We start from the raw sequence: 15,034 nt of genomic DNA, 5'->3' as shown, positions 1-15,034 counted from the left end.
GATGAATCACGAATTAGCATTAGTAAAGTTCTCAGCGTGGGGCTTGGCGACGGCATAAGTTATTCTCTGAACGCTCACTAAACAAAAATACAAATTTCTCCATCCTGGTAAACGTCTATAGAAGGATGTCGGGGTGAGACAGGAAAGCCCTCTCCAAACTGTTACGACTCTCTCTCTACTCAAGGATATCCCCCTAATAAAACTCCCAAGCCAGATCTTCGAGCGTTCACTGAGGGAAGGTTGTAAAGGCCAGAAACGGGGTATCTGCTGCCAGAAAACATGTTCAGCGTCAACTACAAAACAAATGCACACATCCAGCAGCTAAAGAAACAAAATTGAACATCCCTAGTGTCAGCCAGTAGTCAGACGCTGGAGCCATGAAATGCCTTCCCTCATAGATTTAATGTCCTCAGAGGGGACCCTAGGCCTCCTCACATACTCTGGGGCTCTCACTGCACAGTTAAGCAGGCGATACAGGATATCAAAAACATCTAAAATATGCAAATAAAATATTCAAAGAAAACAGTGTAAAATGGAAAAGTTCAGACTAAAACCTCACATTAAACTTGCCCGTGAGAAACTGTTAAGAAATCGTAGAGAGGCACACATCTCTACCAGAAATCAGGCACTGAGGATGGCTTATCACGTGTAAGCGGGCTACCTAGAAAACAAATGTTTCCAGCACTCACATAGTGCACGCTGTGAAAGTGAAAGAGCTCTGCCTTTGGGGTCTTTTCAACCCTTCAAACAAGTTTTAAATTCCCTGTTAAGATAAAAGATCCATCTAGACATGGTGACCCATCCCTGTAATGACAGCCCTTAGGAGGCCGAGGCCTGGGCTGCACAGGATGATCCTGTCTTAAAAAAGAAAGAAAGAAAGAAAGAAAGAGAGAGAGAGGGAGGGAGGGAGGAAGGAAGAGAGAAAGAGAAACAGGGACTATGGCTGGATAGAGTATTTGTCTAGAATGCATAAGAAGCTCTAGGGTCAATCTCCGGCAGTCAAGAAAAAATAAAATTAAATGAACAGGAATGCAACCCAAAGGTAGAGTGCCTTGTTCGACTACTATGTTCAAGGCCCTGATATCTTGGGTTCCATTCATAGCACTAGAAAAAAGTTCCTATGCAACAAAATAGCTTATTGGATAAAACAAAACCTTCTGCATTAAAAGATTAAGTGGTAGACAGATTCCCAACAGGCAGAAAAAGAAAAGAGTTTCTAGGTGGATTACTATACTTTTCACTTGAACATTTGAGGCGACCAACTTCCTGCTCCTTCTCCCTCACTAGTGGGCTTTTTCCTGTCAGAAAGTATTCAGTGGGCTTTCAAATCTCCCACAAGAGGGGGATGGGGGCTCCTACAGTAGGAACCAATCAGCTTTCCTTTCTTTGTCTGGATTATCCAATCTCCTGCACTAGCCCAAACCAGCCAATTAAGAGAGAAAGGGGGAGCTCAACCCATCCCCAAATATAAAAGTTTTGGTTCTGCCAAACGAACTCTGATTTTCAGGTCTGGATCCCCTCTCCACTGGGGTTGTCTCTCTCTCTGTCTCTCTATTCTTTTTCCCTGTCCTCCCTTCTCCCTTCTCCCCACACTCCTTCCCCTGCCTCTAGTGTGCTTCTGCTTGCAATAAAACTTGGCTGAGTGCTGAGACCCTGTTTTTACTGCCTTCTTATTCTTTAAATCAGCGGGGGGGGGGGGGGGGGGGGGGGAGAGCCCATTCCTGCAGCTTTAGAGAACACCGCCATAGGCAGTAGATTTAAAAGTTGAAAATAAAAACTGATGTCAGGCAACAATCACAGGTTATCTATCATACTTGAGGTTACTTTTGCTTCTTTTTTCCCCCAGAAGCTAACACAGTTTGGAGGTTTTTCCAATTCCAGCCCTTGACTGTTGGCATGCCTAGCAGTAGTCTCCTGCTCATATCCTCAATAAACATCATTGGAATAAAAAAATATAGAAAAGAAAATAATAAGCACAAACAGAAAGAACACCCGCCCCCCACACACACCCCGTGCAGTCTTTTAGCATAGACACACACAAGGCTAGGAAGGACACAGGAGTGGCACAAACTGAAACAGGAGAACCTAGATAATCTTATCAAGCACTGTACACACACACACACACACACACACACACACAAATGAGGTTATCGGATTACAAAACTTGGCCGAGAAGTGTTAAGGCAAATGCATGTTTATTTTTGTAAACAGTGGTCTCTGGTTCACTTTTTCACAGCAGTCCATGTTGAATCACCACTCAGAGGGCTTCGTTTCTAAGATTTTTAAAATCTGAGCAAGTGGGAAGAAAACGAGAGGTGGCACTTCTCAAAAAAGCATTAAACGCCCTATAAGAGATATTTCAAAGAAAAGCAAGCAATCTTTGCTCCGTTTTGGAACTTGGAGCAAGGAGAAAACTGTTCCACTAACCTTCCTTTCTAAAGAACTAAGACTTTGTCTCCAGCGTCTCCAAGAAAACCAGTAAGTCGTCCCAGCACTGCTGACACCCCAACCAAGGGCAGTTTACAGGTCTCAAGGAAGGTAGTAGGACCGCGTCAGTCAGGGGGTTACCGTGTCAGTCAGGGGGTTACCGTTACCCACTCACACTGACTTTATTAATGCAAAATTCTTTCAAAATAGTGAAGCTGTGGGAGAGCGAACAAACCCCCCAAGCCCCAATTCAGATCTTACACACCAGAAGTGCACTATTTTGACTTTGAATGAACCCGCTGGAGCAGGAAGGGTGTCTGGCGTCACAGGATGTCGCGGTTCAGTCGCCCGCAACCGCGGTCTAACCCTGGCTGTGCTCCCACCCACCCACCATCAACTTCCCGCGGCTTCACCTCAGTACACCCACCACCCCAGCTCGCCGTGGAATCCTCTCCTCGCCTCTAAAACCAGCACTTCATTTCCCAAAGCAGCAATGTCCCTCTCCCTCCTAACAGCTGGGGGTGGCGCCGCCCCAGGCCCTGTGCAGCGGGGAGCGCGTGGACACGCACAAAGGTCCCTCCTCACCCCAACCAAGCGGCGGGGGAAACCGGGGCGCAGACAGGATGCGGCGGCGCGCGGGCAGGGCTGGGGGTCTCGGCACCAGGCCCCTCCGCCACCCCACACCGCAGACCCGGGAGCCCCGCAACTGCCCTTCCCGCGTCCCCACTCCGGCAGACGCGGGGAGCCGGCGGCCCTACCTCCAGCAGCAGCCCGAGCAGCAGCGCCGCCACCCTGCCGAGCCGGCGGCTCATGGCTCCCGCGAGGCTCGTCCGAAGCCCGGCTGCGCGGCGGGCTCAGAGCCGGTCCACACCCGGGGACCGGCGTGCAGACTCCGGGGAAACCGGCCGACGCCGGCACAAGGACGCGCCGCAAGCCGGCGGAGCTCGAGGACGTGCCGGGCCGCCCTCGCCGCGCGCCCCCGACCCACCGCACGGGCGCGCGCTCGCGGGCTCGGAGCCGGCAAGGTCTGTGGGGCGCGCTGCGGGACGCGGAGCCGGCGGGCTGGGTGCGAAGTCTGCCAGGTGTCTCCTTTCCTGGAGGAGACCATCTTGTTTCACCTCGATAGTTCTGGGAAGATTTATTAAAGGACGCCGTGTTTGGGGAGGCTGGGGGATGGATACGGAGGAGTCCACTACTGGGGCCTTCCTGAAGTTTCTACGGGAGACCTCACTGTGGCTTCTGCAGGTGAGGTGGGCTGCGCATCCCGGGGGCCCCAGCATGATGGAAAGGACAATAAAATCGCAAGGAAAGGACAGCTGACTGCAAAAGGTTGGCGCAGGTTTATGCCGACATCTTTCTGTCTGGCTCTGCTAGGACCTCACCTTTGAGTCCCTTAATGTACCTCACCTTTGAAGGAGGCGCTTTGACCACAGAGAATTGCTGTTGACAGTAGCGCCCACTCTCACTTGCTCACAGACTCCGTCTTTGTTTTTCCACAAGGCTCAGATGCCACCTAATTCAAGAAATTACTGAAGCATTGGTTGACCTTGTAAGATGTATCGTACCTAACCTAGAGGCCAAATACACAGAGGCGGATGAGAAAACAGTCCATAGAGTCTAAAGATAGATCCAGTTTAAACAACTGTGATACAGGGTGCTGAGTACAGAGATCAGGAAGTTAGAGTTGTTTAGAATCAGAGCTGTCCATCAGCCGGTAAAAATACTTGCCAGAAAAGCCGGAGTAAGATAATTCCACCCTGGAATTCTAAGACAAGAAGAATCAACTCATTGACCTCCACATGGACGCATGGAGATTATGCATGCCTTCACACAAACACATCTCTCTCTCCCTCTCTCTCTCACACACACATGCACTTACAATAATGAATTAAATATTCTTAATAGCTAGAGTTGGTTAAATGACAGAAGTACCTCCAACAGGCATGCAAAGAAGAAGTTTACAAAAATAGATCTCTCGTGAGGCAAGTCTCAAATACTTAGGCAACTTTCAATACAAGCACTTATTTGGTTAAGATAGAACATGTACATGAAACTACACCTGTTAGAAATGGCAAGAGAAGCAGAAAAGAAGATGTCTTCATGCTTACCCCAAGTTCCACGTTCCATCAAAGTAATAGTTTCGTGAAGTTTTATAGTAACAGAATAAGAGGGGCAAAAATTAAGCCCTTTGATGAAAACATTAAGTAGGTAGTTTACAGGGAAGCAGGGAAGGCCACTTTGGGCCTGATGATTTTCTTAGCTCTCTGGTCACTAGAAGTAGTTTCTTTTGGGGAACTTTTACATGTACACAAAACTGACTCAAAGCCTGTGAAGGATTATTGGACTGTGGTTAACTTTGCCTTCTTTAGAAGTCTTTTTAAATTAACCTTTTTCATTTTTTGAAGAATTTCATATGTGTGTGCTATATATTTGCATTCCCACAACCGTATCTCCCCTCTCCGATTCTTTCTGTGCCCTCCCACTTCCCTCAAAATATACGATCTGTGTAGATGGACTTTCTTTTCTGCCAACAGCTCCAAATAATGACATGGAGACTTCTTATTAATTGTGAAAGCTTGGCCTTTAGCTTAGGCTTATTCTCAGTTAGCTCTTGTAACTTCAACTAACCCATTTATATTAATCTGTCATGTGGCAGTAGCTCTCGTTTATCTTGCAGCTCTTATTTCCTTTCCATCTGGATGGAAACTCTGCCCTTCTTCTTCCCAGAAATCCCGCCTATCCTCTTTCTAGCTCTTTACCATTCAGTTTTTATTACACCAATCACAGCAACACATTTTCACACAGTATACAAATATCCCACAACAGGCCTCTTCAATTATTACTGTTACATTTATGCACGTACACATATATTATATTGCATTATATTATATACCATACTGAGTGCACTTAGTGTTGTTCATATGAACACATTTAGGACTGACCGCTGGGGTTGGATAACCTCAAAGGGGACTCATTCCTAAAGAAAGCTTCATCCCCCTCTCTTAGCAACTGTTCATTGCCTGCACATAGCTCTTCATCTAAGAATGGGACCTTGTGAATTTCCCCCATCTGGTTTAGCATGTCAAATGGTTTGTACGTTATGCAGGTCTTATTTGAGCAACGTTTCCTTTATTATTATTATTGTCATTTCCAATAGTAATCCTATTGGAAACATTTTATGTCAGTTGGTGTCCTGGTCCTCTGGCTCTTACAATCTTCTGTGCCCTGCTCTATGATGTTCACAGACCCCTAGGTAGGGGGGTTGTGTTGTGTGTGTGTGTGTGTGAGTGTGTGTGTGTGTGTGTGTATCCATTGAAGTTCCTGTGGTCACTTATTCTCTGGATTTTGGCCAGTTGTGGATCGCTATAGTAGCCTCCATCTACTGCAAAAAAAGAAACTTCTGTAGACAAGCAACAAGAACTACACTTATCTGTGGATATGAGAGTTCATTTTTAAGAGTACAGTTAAAACTGTATTCATTCAGAAAAAATGGCAACAGTATGTTCTCTTTTAAGGTTTATGACCTCTGCAGCCCCAGGTAACTCACTAGGCTTTCAGTACCAAGAATTCCTGTCTTTTGAACAGAACTGATTAGACAGCTTTGGTTACCTGGAAGATTTAAGCACCTACCATTGGGAATATCTTGCTGGGCCAGTCATTGTTGTGGTTTGCAGGATTTACAGCTGCGTAGGACTTTTGATTGCTTTTCTCCCTGTCAATTTACATAACACCTTCTGTTACTACAGCAGCCAATCCTCAGGGAAGAGGCTTGTTTTAGGTCAGGTACAGCTCAATTCCTCCAGATCCTGTGTCTGCTGTGGAGTCTTCACCAATAGGTCTTATTTCCAAGTTCTGGGAGGCAGTCAAGGACATTGAAAGTAGCCTGAATTGTCTGAAGAGTCCTTAAACTCCCATGACCAACAAACTGAAGAGTGTTTCCCATACCTAACTGTCTTAGTTAGAGTTTTTATTGTTGTGAAGGGACATCATGGCCATGGCAACTCTTATAAAAGAAAATATTTAATTGGGGGTGACTTACAAGTTCAGAGGTTTAGTCCATTATCGTCAAGGCAAGAAGCATGGCCGCATGCAGGCAGATGTGGTTCTGGAGAAAAAGCCGCAACTTCTACATCTGGATTGGCAGCCCAGCACACTGGGCCTGGCTTGAGCATTTGAAACTTCAAAGCCTTCCCCTGGTGACACATATCCTTTAACAAGACCTTGTCTTCTAATAGTGCCATTCTCTGTTGACCAAGAATTCAAATTTATGAGCTTATGGAGGCCATTCCTATTTAAACCACCACCCTGAAACTGAAGTTTTTGTTAGCCTATGGTTATTAGGGGATCATTGTCACCCCATGAAGTATAGCTTTATTTTTAAAATTTTATTTGTATATACATATATATATATATGTATATATATATTCTAAGTAAATCTATAAAATATTCCCCTATGACTTTTTCCAACATCTTTAGTGTTATTTTTCTCCTTCTCCCCCTGTATTATCTTCCCTTTCCTTTCTCCCTCTCTGCCCCCATTCTTGCCTTTGTGCCTTCACAACATCTGTGTTTTATCCCCACCTTGAGCTCTTTCTCCCCCACCACCCATGTCCCCTTTCTACTTTTCTGTCCTCTGCAGGTATTCCTAATTATATATCCAACTATAAAGATTTGATGAAAGGTCTACAAATAAGAAAGAATATGTAGTGTTTGTTTCTCTGAGTTTGTGCTACAAAGCTCAATATAATACATTTTAATTTGCCTAATAAGTGTCATGATTTCATTTTACTTTACAGTAAAATGAAGTATTCCATTGTGTGCATGTACATTTTTATTTTCCATTCATCAGTTAAAAGACATTTAGGTTGGTCCCATTTCCTGGCTATTGTGAACGAAAAGCAATGAATGTCACTAAGTAAGTAATAGAATATAGTGTCCTTTCAGTATATGGCAAAGGGTTGTAGAGCAGGGTGGATGTAGTTTTAGGATTTTGAAAGTTTTCCACACTGATTTCCAGAGCGGTTGTACTAGTTTGCAGCCCCACCAACCAGTGGTGAAGGTTTCCCTTTTCCTGCATCTTCACCAGCATTCCTTGTCATTTGTTTTCTTGAGCTGACAAAATAGTTTTTAGGGCAAGACAGAAAGGGATTATAGCTCAGAAGAACAGAACATTGTAGCATGCAGACACATGGCTTTGGTATCTAACAACACATAGTTCATTTTCATTTGTGTGAACTTTTGTTAACATAATGATGTTATATAACAGAGAACCCACATGATCTTCCCATGATTTTGTAAATAATCTTACTCTTTAAAATGTCTTTAAATATGGTAAAGTTAGAACCACTATTCCAACTTGTTGATCTCATTTCTACACACACACATACACACACACACACACACACCACACCCTTCATTGGTCATATATGTATCAGTTGGCTATAATGACCTTTAAGATACTTTGTCATCTGTTTTAGTTTATTTTTTTTTCTGTTGGTGTGATGAGATACCCTAAGAAAAGCAACTTCAGGAAAGAAATATTTTAGGTCCCAGTTCAAGGTACAGCCTGTCATGAAGAGGAGGTCAATGCAGTAAAAGCCTGAAGCGCTGGTCATTGCCCTCTCAGTCAGAATAGAGCAGAATACCCTTAGCCCCAACTTGCTTTCTTCATTTTATACAGTCCATGATCCATGCCCACGAAATGCCCTTACCTACAGACAGTATGACTTTTTCTATACCAGTTAACATAATCATGGTTACCCCTCAGAGGCAGGCTCAGAGAAACAATTCTCCGTTGGTCCTGGATTCTGTCACTAAGCTAGTTAACACTAACCATTGAATCATCCCACAGTCTCCTCACTAATGGGTGGCAATGCTCCTATAATGGTTTATATTTTTAAATGGGATATAATAGGGTCATTTTGAGCTTAAAAGTAACTTGAGTTGGCTTAAATTTTAAAAAAATAATGTCACAAACCTGTCAGCTCACAGAAGGCAAAGCTAAACTAATCTTTATTCACTCCAATGTCTGTACTTATTTCTTGCACTGATGGGGGCAGTTTCTTTTGCAGCAGAAAGCCAGGAAGCATTTCTCTATTCATGAAGCCTTTTTTTCTTTAAATTTATTATTTTTTCTTTTATTTTTGAGATTACAATAAGATTATATCGTTTCACTTTCCTCCATCCAAACACTCCTGTGTACCTCTCTTAGATCTCTTTCATCAATTGTTGTTATATGCATATATGTATAATACTAATATAATCTGCTGTTTAATGTTATTTGTTTTTGTTTCCAGGGCTGACCATTTGGTATTTGATAACCAATTCGTACGTTCTTCCCTTGGAAAGACTGTCTGTCCAGCTCTGAGCATTCCTTAGTTGCCTGTAGTTCTTTATCTAGGGTTGAGATCTCATGATCTTTCTGCCTTCTGCTTTGGCATATCTATTATTATTTGTTCAGCTAATGTTTGGTAAGTCAGGTTGGTGAGACTTTATGGGTGTATCTCCTGATATTACTAGGAGACTGTGTTTCCTAGTAATGTCACAGCAAACTCCCTTATTTTCTGACTCTTACAGTCTTTCCACCCCTTCATCCACAATGTTCCCTGAGCCTTACATGTAGAAGTTGTTACATACATACATACATACATACACACACACACACACACACACACACATTGGAACTGGACTCTGCAACTCTGCGTTTTGATTGTTGGTGGGGATTTTTAGTAGTTTCCATCTGTTATAGAGAGAAGTTTCTTTGATGAAGGTTGAGGACTAAACTCACCTATGAGTATTAGGACAAATGTTTAGAATGCAGTTAGGTATTGTGCTGGTTTAGTAAAATGATGGTTGTCTCTTGTCCCCCAAATCCATAATTTCTTTAGCCCTTGGAAGTTGGCTAGATTCCTAGTACAAGACCTGATTTTCTTCTTGTAGAATGAGTCTTAAGTCTGATTAGAGAGCTATTAGTTACATAAAGCTGTGTGTGCCACTATTTCATCCTTAGGTTTATTGTGCCATGCTGGTCATTGTTGTGACTCATGGGTATCATATCTGGGTAGGACTGTCGGTTGATTCCCATTCTTGAAAGCTTTCATGATATCTTCTGGTGTCGTGAAAGTAGTCCTTAAAGAGGAAACATTTAAGTTAGTTCCAGCTCAGTGACCTCTGGGCCCTGTTTCTGAAGTATATAGTGTCTGCAGCAATAGGAACTTACTTTCCACCTCTTGGGGGACAACCAAGGGCAATAGCTATATCTGTAATATTTTGGGATTCTCTTGGACAACCCTGACCAGCAAGTGAAAAAAGGACTTCTCATGCCGGGTGTTGAGAGTTTTGTTAAGTGGTCTTTGGCTCTTGGGGGAAGCATTGCCAGCTCAGGTAAGAAATTTTCATTTAAATCTTATCTATATTTATACATAGATTTATATGAATTATAGGTGTTTTCTGTTTTTAGTTTGGGGGTGTTGTTTTTTAAGATAGTGAATAATATGATTTCTTACAACTTTTTCAAGATATCATTACTATTTTACTTTCCTCTCTCCTTTGTCTGTATTGATTTCCCTCTCCTAAACATAACAAAGGCAATATTCAGCAAGCCAACAGTTGACATCAATCTAAGTGGAGAGAAACTCCCAGCGATTCCACTGAAATCAGGAACAAGACAGGTTGTCCACTCTCTCTATACGTATTTAATATAGTTCTTGAGGTTCTACCTAGAGCAATAAGACATAAAGAGGAGATCAAGGGGATACAAATCGGAAAAGAAGAAGTCAAATTCTCAGTTTGCTGATAATATGATAGTTTACATAAGTGATCCCAACAATTCTAACAAGGAACTTTTACAACTCATAAACACTTTCAGTAATGTAGCAGGATACAAGATTAACTCAAAAAAATCAGTAACCCTTATGTACACAGATAATAAAAGGACTGGGGAAGAAATCAGAGAATCAACACCCTTCACAATAATCCCAAATAGCAAAAAATATCTCTGAGTAAGTCTAACCAAACAAGTGGAAGACTTGTATGTCAAAAACTTTAAATCTTTGAAGAAAGAAATTGAAGAAGACACCAGAAAGTGGAAAGATTTCCCATGCTCTTGGGTAGACAGAATTAACATAGTAAAAATGGCAGTCTTACCAAAAGGAATCTACAGATTCAACGCAATGCCCATCAAAATCCCAGGGAAATTCTTCAAAGACCTCAAAAGAACAGTACTCAACTTCATTTGGAAAAACAAAAAACCCAGAATAGCCAAAAACAATCGTGTACAATAACAGAACTTCTGGAGGCATCATAATTCCTGACTTCAAACTCTACTACAGAGCTACAGTACTGAAAACAGCCTGGTATTGGCATAAGAACAGACAGGAGGACCAATGGAACTGAATAGAAGACCCAGATATCAATCCACACATCTTCGAACACCTAATTTTTGACAATATAGCCAAAACTATCCTATGGAAAAAAAAGAAAGCATATTTAACAAGTGGTGCTGGCATAACTGGATATCAACATATAGAAGAATGAAAATAGACCCGTATCTATCACCATGCATAAAACTCAAGTCCAAGTGGTTCAAAGACCTTGACATAAAGCCAGCTACAATGAACCTTATTGAAGAGAAAGTGGGAAGTACACTTAAACGCATTGGCACTGGAGACCACTTCCTAATATAACTCCAGCAGCACAGACACTGAGAGAAACAATTAAGGAATGGGACCTCCTGAGACTGAAAAGCTTCTGTAAATCAAAGGACATGGTCAACAAGACAAAACGAAAGCCTACAGAATGGGAAAAGATCTTCACTAACCCTACATCAGACAGAGGTCCGATCTCCAAATTATACAAAGAACTCAAGAAACTGGTCACCAAAAGAACACATAATCCTATAAAAAGAAAAAAATGAAGTACAGACCTAAACAGAGAACTCTCAACAGAGGAATCTAAAATGGCTGAAAGACACTTAAGTAAATGTTAAACATCCGTAATCATCAGAGAAATGCAAATCAAAACAACTCTGAGATTCCATCTTACACCTGTAAGAATGGCCAAGATCAAAAACACTGATGACAACTTATACTGAAGAGGTTGTGGGGAAAAAGGAACACTCCTGCATTGCTGGTGGGAATGCAAACTGGTACAACCCCTCTGGATGTCAGTGTGGTGATTTCTCAGAAAATTAGGAAACAACCTTCCTCAAGACCCAGTAATACCACTTTTGGGTATATATCCAAAGGATGCTCAATCATGCCACAAGGACATGTACTCAACTATGCTCATAGCAGCTTTGTTTGTCATAGCTAGAACCTGGAAACAACCTAAATGCCCCTTGACCGAAGAATGGATAAGGAAAATGTGGTACATTTACACAATGGAATACTAAACAGCAGAAAAAAATGACATCTTGTATTTTGCAGGAAAATGGATGGAGCTAGAAAACATTATTTTGAGTAAGGTAACCCAGACACAGAAAGACAATTATCACATGTACTCACTCATAGATTGTTTTTAAACATAAAGCAAAGAAAACCAGCCTATAAACCACAATCCCAGAGAACTTAGACAACAATGAGGACACTAAGAGAGACTTACATAGATCTAATCTACATGGGAAGTAGAAAGTAGAGAAAGACAAGATCTCCTGAGTAAGTTGGGAGCATGAGGACCTTGGGGGAGGGTTGAAGTGGGGAGGAGAGAGGCAGGGAGGGGAGCAGAGAAAAATGTAGAGCTCAATAAAAATCAATAAAAACAAAAACATGTGGGATATAAAATTGTAGCCATTTTGGCAACAGACAATGGGCCACACATGTTATTACTTATAACATTATAATATAATTATACACACATGTATATATGTGTATATATGTATATATATATCATGAATAAAGTCAGTGAAGAAAAAAATTAAACACCTCATGCTAATGAAGGGTTTTCCCTTTTACCATTTTTTTTTAATGTGCTTTGGTGTTTTGCCTGCACCGGTATATCAGGTATCCTGGAACTGGAGTTACACAGTTATAAGCTGCCATGTGGGTGCTAGGAATTTAACCCTGTTCCTCTGGAAGAACAACCAGTGTTCTTAATCATAGAGCCAACTCTCCAGTCTCCTTTTCCTATATAAACTCCCATTTGATGCCCAACATCTGTCTCCTCTATAGTCAGAGGCAGTCCTTTGTATCCCTGGGACAAATACCCCTTCCACCTATCCCTTGTTCCTTTATCCCTCTCCCTCAGCCTCTCTCTCCTGTGTTGGTTTCTTATTTCCTGCCCATTGTCCTTCTGTGTGAAATAAATCTCCTTTGTGCTAAGAACTTCACCTTGGAGTATCTTGAACTGATACTGCTCCCAACAACTCAGACCAAGGGAAAAACCAAATACTTCTGTTCAGTATTAAGGAATGTTTATGATTGAAAGTAAAACAGAGAGTAAGAGATTCCTGTGGAAATAGCAGCTTATGGTGTACAATGAAATTAAAGGACTCTGGAGTACTTGGCAACAGAAACATAAAAGATTGTGTATGAGTTATAGCAAAAGTTTAATTTAAATCATATGAATAATCTTGTTTTGCTACTTGAATAATTAAGATTTAAGAAGAATCAATGTTTTAGGGGAAAAAAAAGCAATTATTAGGGCTGAAGCAGAATGGCACTATGCCACCATCTCTAACTCCAGTTCCAGAGGATTCAGTGACTTATGGCCCCTGTGGGCAATGGGAATGCACACATGCATATATGTTGGCAAAACACTCATTTATATAAATAAAATATACTTTTTAAAAAAAGAAGAGAAAAGGTCTTCTTTTAAAAATATCTAGTGCATGTGTTTCAATATATTGATTATTCTATTTTCAGAATTGATTTGTATCAGAGGAGTAATTGTGGGACAGACATTCATCGAAACTTCTGAACTCTAAGGATGACTGGGGTGTACATCCATAACAGGACTGTAGTGGATGAGATGACAAAGTCCACCCAGTACATGACCATAAATAAAGCCACCAGCAGCAAGATGGTCTCGCTGGCCCTTTGCTCAGGAGATGCTCTCCGGTGGTGGAGGCTGTGAAGATGCTCACATTGCCTCTGATGTATGAATAAGATAATTACCATGTATGCACTTGTGGTCACCATCACTCCTACGAGAAATACATCTCTAGACATTGTCATTGTTAAAATCAATCCTCTGATGACGTAGTTCATGGGGAAGAGTGAGCAGGATTTAGTGACCTTCATCTGTTTGGTTTCACTCATGTCGGTAAAAGCACCAGCATAGAAGATACAGCTACTGCTGAATGATAAATTGAGAGACCAAATATAGAAGGAAGCGTTGGTCATATTTTTTTTTATTTTATGTTTAAATTTTGCCAACCAAGAGGTACTGGGACTGATAGTGACAACTTGGAACACACTCAGGAGGCAGATGATGCAGATGGAGAGGACTCTCATCACTCTGTTTATGTAAAAAGTTGTTTTACATTTGAAGTCATTTTTAATGTTCAGTGACTTAAAAATGTGGGTAAGCCAGATATCCCCTCCAGTGATGATCAGCAGTGTGTGAATGAAGGCCAGTTGACAGATCATGTCCATGGGCTTACTTCTGTGACCTAGGATTATGAAAGTGTAGAAAACAAGGAGAAACATATTGGCCAGGACTCCAAGTCCAGCTTGGAAATTAAGGACATTCTTTAATGAGGACATACATGGAACATGTATTCATTGTAACATTGTAGTAGAAACTCATTTCATACATCTGAAAAATAATAGAGTATACATCAGACTTGTGATTCACTCGTCAGTGTGTCTGTATTATCATTCTGTTTTATCAGGACCACGAGGGTTGCACCCACATACTGAGACAATGGGGATGTTCTATCGGGAACTCACCAAGGCCAGCTAGCCTGGGTCTGAAAAAGCATGGGATAAAACCGGACTCGCTGAACATAGCGGACAATGAGGACTACTGAGAACTCAAGAACAATGGCAATGGGTTTTTGATCCTACTGCACGTACTGGCTTTGTGGGAGCCTAGGCAGTTTGGATGCTCACCTTACTAGACCTAGATGGAGGTGGGTGGTCCTTGGACTTCCCACAGGGCAGGGAACCCTGATTGCTCTTTGGGCTGACGAGGGAGGGGGACTTGGTTGGGGGAGGGGGAGGGAAATGGGAGGCGGTGGCGGGGAAGAGACAGAAATCTTTAATAAATAAATAAATTAAAAAAAGACTATACATGTGTAATAGCACAAATTTTCTTTAAATCATTAAGAATCTAGATTTATTACTTGAACTATTAAACAACTTAAGAAAAATCTGTGTTTTGGAAAAAATAATTGCAACTGCACCAGAATGATGCCTTACAGCCATCTGTAAGTCCAGTTGAAGGGGGGCGGGCAATAGCCTCTTCTGACCTCTGTGTGGGTACCAGGAATTCACACATACATACATGTTGATGCAATACTCATACAAATATATAAAAGTAAATTAACCATTTTACTATTTATTTATTTATTTATTTATTTATTTGCCGTTTCATCAGCACTTTATTGGGACACAACAACACAAACCATGTATCATGCAGGTAAGTTTGACATGACAGAGTTAAACGG

General features: G+C 41.7%; 2 protein-coding genes across 2 annotated transcripts in view; both read right to left on the bottom strand.

Moving 5' to 3' along the window:
* The window catches only part of LOC121439764 (vesicular, overexpressed in cancer, prosurvival protein 1), a 70,904-nt gene extending 67,499 nt beyond the window's left edge, over positions 1-3,405 (bottom strand). Inside the window, exon 1 of the mRNA XM_041640384.1 lies at positions 3,186-3,405. Within this exon, the coding sequence (XP_041496318.1) occupies positions 3,186-3,239 (54 nt within the window). The 5' untranslated portion in view covers positions 3,240-3,405. The remainder of the gene's footprint in view (positions 1-3,185) is intronic.
* Positions 3,406-13,325: 9,920 nt separating this feature from the next.
* LOC121439745 (putative vomeronasal receptor-like protein 4) lies at positions 13,326-14,129 on the bottom strand. Its single transcript, XM_041640361.1, has one exon. The coding sequence runs from the start codon at positions 14,127-14,129 to the stop codon at positions 13,326-13,328; it is 804 nt and encodes a 267-aa protein (XP_041496295.1).
* Positions 14,130-15,034: the final 905 nt, after the last annotated feature.

This window comes from Microtus oregoni, unplaced genomic scaffold (genome assembly GCF_018167655.1).
Source record: "Microtus oregoni isolate MIOR12 unplaced genomic scaffold, Mior012 000062F_ref0000492, whole genome shotgun sequence".
Classification (NCBI taxonomy): Eukaryota; Metazoa; Chordata; class Mammalia; order Rodentia; family Cricetidae; genus Microtus; species Microtus oregoni.
Note: the sequence above shows the minus strand (reverse complement) of the source record. Positions and strands in the feature narration are given on the sequence as shown.